The 12,030-nt window shown below is 44.0% G+C and overlaps 2 protein-coding genes across 2 annotated transcripts in view; one reads left to right on the top strand and one right to left on the bottom strand.

Annotated features, from left to right (window-relative positions):
* Window positions 1-12,030, bottom strand: part of ACSF2 (acyl-CoA synthetase family member 2) — a 48,088-nt gene that overhangs the window by 9,461 nt on the left and 26,597 nt on the right. The gene's annotated exons all lie outside the window — the stretch shown is intronic.
* CHAD (chondroadherin) lies at window positions 2,033-10,811 on the top strand. Its single transcript, XM_018567874.1, has 4 exons — window positions 2,033-2,951; window positions 8,306-8,469; window positions 8,553-8,698; window positions 10,451-10,811. The coding sequence occupies exons 1-3, from the start codon at window positions 2,175-2,177 to the stop codon at window positions 8,692-8,694; spliced, it is 1,083 nt and encodes a 360-aa protein (XP_018423376.1). The 5' UTR covers window positions 2,033-2,174; the 3' UTR covers window positions 8,695-8,698; window positions 10,451-10,811.

Here is a 12,030-nt window from a genome sequence, read left to right as displayed (position 1 = left end):
AGGGCAAGGAAGCATCGCCGCCCTAAGCGAATCTGCCGCTCCAGGCAAACGCCTTGTTTGCCTCGCGGCAGATACGCCCTTGCATGCTGGATTCCCCCCTCCACGCTCCGATCCGCCAGCGTTGAGTGGCAGAACAGAGGGGGGAGGGGGCAGGTACAGCTGGCTCTGCCTCTAGATAGGCAGAGCCAGCTGTCAGTCACACAGCTGGGCGAATCCCGGCACAATTGTCGGGATCTGCTTCAGCTGCGGCGTCTCAGTATACAGCGAGCAGCTGCTCACGGTATACTGCGGCGTCTCAGTATACAGCGAGCTACAGCGAGCTGTATACTGAGCCTAGGGTGACGGGAGGACGCTAGTTTGTGTCCTCCCGTTACCCTAAGGAGAACTATGGGGAAAAGACTTAACCCCATAGTTCTCATTTAGGGTAAAAGCACAGAAAAATCAAGTATATTTAATGTTTACTTGCAGCATTTTTATTTTCGATAAGTGATTTTTTTGTTCACTTGCAATGCGCCTCTGGACATTGACTACTCCAGAAGAGTCAATTCCCTAGCAGAATTAGAAAGAGAGATCGCGAGAGAAGGTGAGAGAGAGAGAATGAAAGAGAGAGAGAAAGCATGAGAGAGAGAGAGAGATCGCAAGAGGGTGAGAGAGAGAATGAAAGAGAGAGATTGCGCACAAGAGAATGAAAGAGAGGAGAATTAGAGCGATTGCGCAAGAGAGAATGAAAGAGAGGGAGAATGAGAGAGAATGAAAGAGAGAAAGCGAGAGGGAGTGAGAGCATGAGAGACAGAGAGAGAGAATGAGAGATGTTGATCCTTCCAGAAATCTGGTGACCATTCTTATATCTGTCTGTAGTGTCAGCCCTGCCCAGTTCGCCTCCATGGACTACAACTCCCCTTTTCTTGTTATGGAGATGAGGATGGGGGTGCTCTGAAATTCGAAACCACTTTCTTCCATTGACTATGCTGCTCATCCACAGATTTAGGACAGTCAGTGATTGTTTTCATCCTAGGATAGGAAGCGAGTTACTGGTAGAAACACCAGGTGAAAAGAAGAAAAAAAAAGGCAGAGCGGCATTGCCGCTGTGCTGCACAATGTTTGAAGTGTTCCTGCCACCCCCTTCCTGGCCAAAGCACCCTAGGTTGCTATGAGCGGGGTAGGAAGATGTGAAGAGCCATACAAATCTCCCTGTCAAACTTCCCAGCTCTTAGCAACCTAGGATGCTCTTGCCAGCATCCCGCCAAGCTCTTGGCAATCAGTGACGTCACTGGGTGCCAGGAGCTGGGCGAGACGCTGGCCAGAGCATCGAAGGCTGCTAAGAGCTGGACGGGGAGATGCAGAACCTTTACACATGTCCCCATCCGGCTCTTAGCAGTGTCACTCTCCACCAGCACGAGTACCCCTCCCAACTGATTGTACGCACCATCCAGCACCCCCTGCCTCAGGCGGTAAAAAGTCTAGGGACACCCTTGCATATTAAAAAAAAAAAACCCATACTGGACTTAACCAATCACTATGGCCCTCTTATTTTTCCAATACTACAATCTCTTTAATCTCCTGTACAGCAGAACTAAGAATGAGCAAGAGAGGGCAGCACTAGGAGCCAATCAGGTGTACAGAGAGCAGTGTGAGCAGAGGGGTTAACTGCTGATGCTCTCTCACTAGCCAATCATAGGCTGGGGGAGGGCGCTGACCTAGGATTTTGCGTAACTGCAGCAGAGCAAAGTTGGGTCCCCAGGCCGCCTATGCTGTCTCTGTAAATTTCAGACTAATACCCCTGAATAAAATGCATATTCATAACTTCCTAGAAAGTAGGAAATATTTCTGTATTCAGCTGCAGGAAATAGGACTAAATCATTGCGCTGTGGATAGTTCAGGGAATCTTAAAGTGTTCTAATAGATCAGCAAAGCTAATGGCTCAGGGTGTGTTTCTTCTGTAATGTTAAAATACTTAAACAATTTTCCTGCAAAGCTTTAACTTCCTACAGCCTGCTTTCTCTTCAATGTGTTCCCTTCCTGCTGCTTGCAGTGGGTTAAATTCACACTCACCTCCCAAAATCTGCCTCTTCCATCAGCGCTTGGCTGCGGTCTGCATTTTTTTAAATTTAATATGATATAAATAGGTCTGTGTGTGGAGGTCTCGCTCACACTGCCAGTGCTGCGTGCACGCTATGGAACACCTCCGCATTCTTCTCCTGCTTGCCGTCCTAGATGTTGCGTGCCACAGCCTCAAGGCATGCCCCGCTAACTGTCACTGTCATGGGGGAGAACTGCAGCACGTTATCTGCTACAGCGCAGGGTTGGCTAAGATTCCCAAAGTGTCAGAGCAAACTCGCCTGCTTAACCTGCAAAAGAATTCCTTCCCCGTGTTGGCTCCCAACTCCTTCAAGGAGATGAAAGGTCTGGTGTCCCTGCACATGCAGTACTGCGGGATCCGAGAAGTAGCTACTGGAGCTTTCCGAGGTCTTAAGAGGTTGGTGTATCTCTACCTGTCTAACAATGACATTAGCGTGATTGGCACGGGTGCCTTTGATGAGTTGCCCGAGCTCACTTATCTCTACATGGACCACAACAAGATTATTGACATTCCCAAGGGGCTGTTGTCGCCGCTCGCCAACCTGTTCATCTTCCAGCTTAGCAACAACAAGGTGCGCGAGCTGAAAGCCGGGACCTTCACCGGCGCCAAGGATTTGCGCTGGCTCTACCTGTCGCAAAATGAGCTCACTACGCTGCAGCCAGGGTCCTTGGATGATGTGGAAAATCTGGCCATCTTCCACCTAGACGGAAACCAGCTGAGCACCTATCCACAGGCTGCCATCAGCAAGCTGAGGGTGGTGGAAGATTTTAAGATCTCCCGAAACCCCATCAAACTCATCCCTGATTATGCCTTCCAGTCATTTGGCCGATACATGGAATCCCTCTCCATGGAACAAATGGGTATTGAGAAGGTAAGGGGTCAACACAAAACGACATAAACTAATGAACCGCCAAACATTAGCAAAACCACATAAATAAAATAAGCTGTTGATACTAACCAGGGAAAATGTGAGCTTCTGATATCAGAAAAACAGCTTAAAGAAAATGTAGACATATAAAAACTGCTTTTACATCCCAACCAGTGATGGCACAGCAAGGGGTGCAGCCATCATGCAAGGTTGGTTTAGCCAAAGATGCGACCCCCATTGCAGCTCAAAGAGGTATTTGGAGAAAACTGCTTATTGCTTCTTTGGGGGGTAATCACAGAGCTCCCCATAGAGAGAATTTATATTTTATAGTTTTGTTTAGAGCAGGGGTAGCAAACCTCCGGCCCTCCAGCTGTGGTGAAACGACAAATCCCATGATGCATCTCTCTTCGGGAGTCATGTATGTGGCTGTGAGAATCTTGCAATGCCTCATGGGATTTGTAGTTCCACCACAGCTGGAGGGCTGGAGGTTTGCTACCCCTGGTTTAGAGTGTTTAGAGAATTAGACTCCTAGCAGGCTATAATTGCTATCTATATGTCCATTATGTAGATACAGTCTCTCTATATGTCCTGGTGACCACCTTGGGGCTGAAAGTGAGTAGGGAAACTCCAACATTTCGAGTGGCAACCAAAACAGGACTAGAGGGTACATTTTCCAGTGGGGTGAGATGGCATGTCCCTCACTTTGTAAAGTTTTCCTCTTACCTACCCCTGTGTCTATAATACAGGAAGTAGAGGGAAATCTACGCAACGAGACACAGATGGCACAGAAAACTGGCAGCGATTTTAACTAAACCCGACTCTATATAATAACAAAAATTTGGCTTCAGATATACAGTACTTTCAGCATCAACAGCTTATTTAATTGTGGTTTTGCTGAGAATTCATTGAGTGATAGAAAAAAAAAATTCTAGATAATGTATATCATTTGAAAGCGTGAAGGAGCTATACTTATTGGAGGCTTAATATGTGTCCAAAGAAATTCTTCCTCCATGCAGATATCAAAAAGATATGAGTTTTGACCTACTTTTTTCTCTCTAGGGAACTTTTTGTCACCATGTGGAAATTAGAACGTGAATGGACAGATAGGACTTACTGCCTCCAACATACTCTACTAAACAGTGATGTCACTTTGTGGTGACGCTTTTTTGGCTTTAGACTGTCCAAGGTCTTCAGTATGTACAAATGTTATAATACTAAAATCTTGCAACTTCATCAAAAAGGCCAAAATCTGTCATTAGCTACTAAATTCTGACTTGTTTCTTTATTTGTGTGAGAGATTAACAATGAAAGAGTTAATTTCCAGCCTTCAAACTGCTGTTTCTCCTTCCTCCAGGATAGGAAAAGAGCAGCCAATTTTTCCCCCTTCAAGAACAGTCTGTTTATTGACATGATGTCTCACAAGCATGGGTCTGCTCTGCTCCTCACAATGCAGTCCCTGTCTGGGGCTCGGAGGGCTCGCGGGAGGGGCACCTGTGCTCTCTACTTTAAAAATAGCAAAGAAGGCGACATGACTGATTAGCAAACAGAGACACTCTGATATAGGTCAGGAAAACTCAAAGTTTGCTAAGTTATGACGGCTCACCTCTCAACTTTCCAAAATGGGAACGAAGGGTTTATTGTAAAATCACACAAAAGGCTGTACATACACACACGATATCCTGTAATGGGACCAATCCAAGCGCTGCTTGACAATAGGCCAATAAGAGTGAATAATTCCCGATCTGTCCAGCTCAAGTGACAATTGCATTATCAGTAGTCAAGTTTGGATGTGAGCTGACATAAACGTCAAGCCAATTTTAGTAGGAAAGTTATTTTTGCTGGTATAATTTCCAAAAACAACCGACATGGTTTTTGAAAGATCTGCTTGAGTTATTCGCTTACTACAATAACATACGAGCTCAGGAATTTTAATGCATTTTTCCCAGCTCATAGCAGCCACATGAACAAAATGGTAGATCATGGGTCTTATGATATCCACCAGAGAGGGTAACAATTGATGAATTGATCTGCTCTGCCTGTACATGCACCCACATCCACCCTCAACCCCTTTGAACGAGGTCACATGATTAGTGCTATGGCATTAAGTCATCTGATTAGCACTGTCAGGATGAAAAACTCAAGTATACTGGGAGAAAAGAACAAGTCCCAACCCATTTGAGTGGAAGAGTTATGGCCCCGCTGTTTGTGTCCCAATGGAGAGATTTCCCTTTACCTCCTGTCTCAGAGACACCACAGAAAGTGAGGGGAAATTTCTGCAAAGTAAGGAAAATACCCCTATTAGACAACTACCACTGGAACAGGTGTCCCTGTTTGGAAACCTTCTCACCTCCTGTTCTGGTGGCAACTCTAAAATGTTGGATTCCCTTTGTTTGGGTGACCAAAAGAGAGGGTGAATCTTCTCAATGGGGGTTAGAGGCAGCAATGAAATCCTATCGGAGTTTGTAACCCTTCCACTTTGTCCAAAAAGAAACTGGCAATACATACACTTTAAAGGGGCAATGTTTAGAGTATGTAAACAAATAAATCTGTTCCAAAAAAAACGGACTCCTCATCTGGGAGATATAGCCAAACGGCTTAGAGGAGAAAATCAACTGCTTCAGCTGCTGAGACCCGCGGGGAATACGTCTGTGCTAAAACCTAATCCCGGCACCACTCACTAAAAGTTTTCTACCAACTTCACTCTGGTGAGTACCCACCCGAGAGGGACAGTTCGGAACAATTCGAAGCACATTGCTGTTTTTGCACATTTGTACATTTGCACACGGAACTTACCGTTCACCTGTTACCCGAGAGGGACAGTTTGGATCAATCTCAAGTACACTGCTATTTTTGCACATTTTTATTTGCACATGGAAACCACCTTTCACTTGGATTTTTTAAGCATTGGACACTGATTTTGACGTTTTAAACATTGTTCGTTTATTTATTGTATCGGAATGAATTTTAGTGGTTCTAATTGATTTTTGTATTTTGGTTAGACTGGTTTTATCTATACTTGTTTATGAAGCTAGTCCTGTTTTATACTTATATATTAGCTTCCATACTGACCTCGCCAGAATCAATTATAGCATATTCTTTTGCTCATACAGCTACCTTTAGCACTTTGTTTCTTTTGATCATACAATGTTTAGAGTATACCTTCACTTTAGGATGCCTCATGAAAAGTTACAGGTGATGGCATCACAAATGAACCCTATTTTAGATCAGTGATCTCTAATTAATGGCTAGTGACACATATGTGGCTTTCAGCAGTCACAGATGTATCTCGGCAGCCTTAGAAAAGCCATTGTTGTTTAAATACCCATCTGAACAACCAATCAAGAGCCGCCTAGAATGACTACATTAAACTGACCACTATTATAAGGTAAAGTTTTATTAATTGTAATATTCAATACCATTGGGTTTACTTATTAAGGCCACACCACTAACAGAGATGATGCACACATTGCCATACTCAGCCAGGGTTCTGTAGAAACATTGGGTTCCTCCAGAGGAGGTTCCTTGAGCACTGTTTGATTAATCTGCCATTTGATGGTGCCTTCCAGGGCCAATGCTACTTGGCAGTGCTAGCTGCATAACACCAATGATAATTTTAGCGGTCTCTAAGAGTGGCATTCTGACCAACATTTTAAGGGGAGTGTTCTTCTCACTGGCCACCAACGTAAGGGGCACCAATAAAAGGGGCATGGTTTTATCAGGGGTTCCCCAGGGCCTGAAAATTATTTCAAGGGTTCCACTGGGGTAAAAAGTTTGAGAAAGGCTGACACAGATTTTGGTAATTCTAAAGAAGAGTGTACAATCATGTGACATGTGTAGCCTTCTTAAGTGTGGATCACTGAGGTACCTATGGATATGAAAGGCAATTCAAAGATCTGCTTGTTGCGTGGTCACTCTGTAGGATGATTCTTGCATAAATATGCTCAATGGCATATTTTCTGGTGCACCTTTATGCACCAAACAGGCACCCTGGTGCCTTGTTTAAAGGACAATTTCACTTTTGGTGAAGTTGTCCTTGAAATATTCCCCCTGAGTGGCAGCCATCTACCTAAATGCTTACCTTCAGCCAGCTCCCAAGATCTTCAGTGTACGGTCCAGCCTGGCACTGCACAGCCTTTGCAGAAAACAGTCCTGGTCAAGTCCAACACAGCCAACTGATTCCTACAGCAGGTTTATACTCATGGTGGCCACGATCTATCCAGAAGAGTTCAGCCAAAGCCATAAGAATGAATGAGCCATGCAGTCTGGACTGGACAAGGCTGGGACTCTTTTTTGCAACGACTATGCAGAGTGGGTCAAGGATACGCAATGAAGATTTAAAAAACTACTGTATTAAAAGTGAAGGTGCATCTTATTGCCCCCCTCCCTAGTAACACACACCTAAACTATAACTAAACCTAAGAACAAAAGCTGTAGTACTCTGCAGCCTACCAGTCCTTATATGTGATGACTGCATTAGTTTTCATTTTTTGGGCTAAGAAATTTTTTAGTAAGTACAAAAAATAGTTAGTCGCATTGATATCGGTGTGGCCACCAAAAGCTGAAGTTGGATTTCCAGTAAGAGCTTACCGATGGCTCTCCGTCCTTGGCCAATCACCTGAACAGAGCATTGAGGGAGGGAAGGAAGGTGAGTATGTGCTGATGGGCCTAAAAGCCAAGCTGTTGCTTTGCCCTGCATGGGTAAAGCACAGGACTGCTTTAACTTCTGGAAAAATCCATTTCAGATAAACCATCTTTCTCTCCCTCTACTAGTAGCTGGATTGGACAAAGTTCCTCTGATGTCTATGAGCAGTCTAAGGTTCAGAGGCTAAAGCTGACCACACACGGTTAGAATTTTGTCTGATTCACAAATGTGGTCAAATTTCTCGTGTGGGTGGACCAAAGTTGGGTCCTAGCGCAACAAAAGTCGATTACTGAATTGATTTTCGACAAAGGAGCTGGGCTGAAACTTTTCGGCCGAACGGTGAGTGCAGCCAACAAGCTGCAGGCACTCTTCTTCTATTCTGACACGGCAGGAGATTTGTCCATCTAAGCTTTTTAGCATGGATGGAGGAATTTGTTTGAGTTTCTTGGTTTAGCCCACAGGCTAATGGTGTATGGCCAGCCTAAGAAAGAGCTCAATTTTCTTTACTAAGCTTGGCAGACTTTAGTCAAAGCATCTCAGTAGGATCACAGATGGAAATTTCCAATGGCATTCCTTTAACAGCTAAAAAATGTGGGGAGCACACAGCGTGGGTGAGGATTCTGGAGATGGGGATGTAGACGTGTGTAATGAGCAGGGAAGAGGTGGAGTGTTTGTTCCTCCTGCAGCGGCCAAACCTTCACATTTTTCGCTTTAGTTTTCAGAAAAAGCTTTTGTTGGAGTCACAGCCTTGAAGAGTCTGAACATTGAAGGAAATAAGTTAAGCCAGCTTCCTGCCAATGCCCCATTCTCCTCCCTGCAGAACCTGACACTAGCAAACAACCCTTGGCACTGCTCCTGCCAGCTGGCAGCCCTGAGAAGGTACATCAAAGAAAACGCTACAGAGCAGAATATCTCCCGTAACATGCCACAGACCAGTCCTAACTATGTCTCTTCTTATGTAGGTGGATTGACGGTAGCCGCACCCGCCCAGATGCCACTTGTGCCAGCCCGTCTCAATACCGTGGGCAACAGCTGCGAGACACGGGAGCCTTCCGTGGGTGTAAACAGCCCGTAAAGAAATCGAAAAAAGGAGAACGGCATTAAACAGGTAATGCAGCCAAGATGAAAGAGTGCAATATGGACACAGCAGATCTCTCAAAACAGTCTATAGATATCTATAGATAGATATCTACATACAGTATACATATAAAGTGTAGGTAAACCCTAACAATGAACAATTTGCTCCCCTTTAGTCTTTTACCTATATCAATGAAAGTGTCTTGTTATATCTGTTCAATAGGTGCAAAAAAAATTTTTTTATCCTGCCAAAAATCTAGAGAGCTGAAAACTTCTATTGGTCTCTGTCTGTGCTGCAGTACTATCAGTTACATTGTTATGAAAAAGAGGAGAGGGTAGGTGTTATGTAGTCCTAACACACATCCTTTCCTATGGTGACAACACTGAAAGGAAAAACAGAAATGTTGCTTTGTAGCAAATAAATAAATAAACCGTTTGTCTAATCTGCAACATAAAACCACATTTAAGGCCCCGTTCACACCAGGGTGTTTCGTCGCTTATTTTTGTCTGCGATGAACACATGCAAATCCAAATCCTGTGTATTCCTATGGGGGCCGTTCACACAAACGCGCTGAATCTCACATAAAAATACGCCCGTTGTTTAAAATAGTCCTTGAGCTTTTTTTGTGGAGCTTATCAGCTCCATAGACTTCAATTGAAAAGCGCTGATCAGCTTGTTTTTGCGCTTTTTCTCGCTTTTGCAGCCGAGACTGCTTTTCATTGGACAACAGAAAACGAACTGAAAACACGCCTTAAACCGTTCTTACGCTGAAACACGCATAAAAGGTGTGGGAAATTTGCTGAAACTCTGTCGCACTGGTGTGAAAGGGGTCATAAAAATATTGCCATTAGGGATTCACCGATACCGACACAGATACCGAGTACTCGCCCAAATGCTCCAATGCCTAGCCAGATAATTCCTGTATCAGGAAGCCTTGCAGCACGTCATTACACGCTGCCCGGCTTCCTGATTGGTCGGGAAGCTGGCCAATCAGAAAGCCGGGTGCCGTGTAATGACGCGGCGCATGGCTTCCTGATTGGCTGGGAAGCCGGCTTCATGCTCCCTTGTCACCTCATGAAGAGGGAGCATGGAGCTGGCTTCCCAGGCCAATCAGGAAGCCGGGCGCCGCGTCACTACACGGCCCCGGGCTTCCAGATTGGCCAGAAAGCCGGCTACATGCTCTCTCATCACATAGTGACGAGAAGCATAGGGACGGCTTCCCTGCTAATCGGAAAGCCGGGTGGCAAGTCTTTACACTCACCCGCTGCTCCATAACTTCATTGGTAACAGGAATTCAAACCCTGTGTAACCTTCATATTAGAGCTCTGTCTCCCTTCACTTTCTCACATAACAATGTTCACACCTGAAGATTGGCTTTGAGCACTGCATTCCGGGAGGAGGTCACATACTTTCCCAGATATGGAAGCACCGGGTATTAAACCCAAAAACAAAAATGTAATATATTGCAGCCTACCAGTCCTTAGATGTGATGGCTGCATTAGTTTCTTAGGCTTTCTTTCCTTTATTTTCACCTGGTGATTAGGGCAAAAATACACTTCCTGTCTTAAGGTGGCTACACTCATCCCAATGTCTCTATGGAGTGAGCCATGGTTGTTAACTGCTCCACTGATTTGGACTATGAACACAGCTTTCCCTCTGTGCTCTAAATGGGCAAAGTGACTCTTTTAGAAACAAACCAAATTAAGTACAACAAATGATTAGTCCATTGTATCCATTGCCTAATCTCTCTCTCTCTCTCTCTCTCTCTCTCTCTCTTTGAAGGCTCCAAATGGACAGTCGGGGAAATTGTGACCCGAGTGACTAGTAAACTACTGACACGTAAGACCTTCAAGAATCTCTTCCCATAACGATGGAGCCACCTTGTATCTCTACAGCTGCCATTTTGCATTTACCAAGCCATTCCACCATGTATGCATGTAACTATGTGACCAACTAACAGCCATTGCACTCTTAATCATGTGATCAACTAGGTATGTACATATAAATGTATATATTATATAAAATCTATATAAATAAATACATACACAAATATTATGACAAATAAAACCATTTCATTAAATACCCACGGTCACATAACAGCTTGATTCATGTTACACAAATACATCAATGAAAAAGAAAACAATATAGCGAGTGCGTTATCTGGCCAGTGCTTACCCTGTCAAAGTAATATACAGTATAAGCTATATGAAATAACAAAAGTCACATGGCCTGAATATAAAAAGCTAGACCACCCAAAAGTGATATTTTAGTGGTGCATTGACTCAGTCGGGTTAAACCATCAACTGTCATTTTGGGAGCCTTGCGCTAAAGTCCCTAGTCTCACCCCAACTCCTTTATCAGTATAAGAAAGCCTCACTGCAGAGGGACAGAGCAAGAAAGAAAGCTCATGACTTAATTCCTGAGAAATATGAATAGGCAATGGTTACATACAGCCGTTGGAGTTCTACTATAGATGAAACATCAGTTTTGGGTGGCCTGGCCCTTTAAGTTTGTTTAAACCATCACTTAAAAAAACATTAACTGGAAAATGGTAATAAAAGGTAATTTACAACTAACGTATCAGTTGGACTGATTAATGTTCACAGCAGCATATGAAAATGGTTCTTACAAGTGTTGGCATTCCCATAAATTAAAGTGTAAATACTCTATATGGTCACGTTCGTGAACACCTGACCATCACATCTACACATATGGCCACAAGTATGTGAAATTCAGTTGTTCCCAGTTAAAGGTACAGTTAATACTACAGCATGCTAAGTCATAGCTAAAACTTTGTAGGCATCTGACCATCACAACTACCTATATGGCCAGAGTATGTAGACACCCCTCCAAATTTCTGTGAAGTCTACTTGAACTCCTCCACTCCAAACTCATTGAACCGCATGTCTTTATGGAGCATGTTTTGTGCACAGGGACACGGTCATTCTGGAACAGAAAAGAGCCTTCTTTAAACTGTTGCCACAAGGTTGGAAGTGCACAATTGTCTAAAACGTCTTTGTACGTTGTAGCATTGTGTTTATAGAATACTGTTAATGTTACATCATACAAAGACATTTAGACAGTTGTGCACTTCCAACCTTGTGACAACAGTTCGGGGAAGGTCCTTTTCTGTTCTAACATGACTGTACCTTGCCACAGCCAGCTCCATAAAGACATGGTTTGATGAATTTGGAATGGTGGAACTCGAGTGGTCTACAAAGAACCCGGGCATTATCCCTACTGAACACCTTTGGGATGATTTGAAATTAAAAAAGAGAGTTAGTTCTCATCCAACACCAGTACCTGAGCTCACAAATGATCTTTTGGCTGAAGGGACATTCATTCCTACAAACACCCTCCAA

Source organism: Nanorana parkeri, unplaced genomic scaffold (genome assembly GCF_000935625.1).
Source record: "Nanorana parkeri isolate BGI_ZX_2015 unplaced genomic scaffold, ASM93562v1 scaffold1106, whole genome shotgun sequence".
Classification (NCBI taxonomy): Eukaryota; Metazoa; Chordata; class Amphibia; order Anura; family Dicroglossidae; genus Nanorana; species Nanorana parkeri.
The sequence above is the reverse complement of the archived record's forward strand: the minus strand, read 5'-3'. Positions and strand labels throughout refer to the sequence as shown.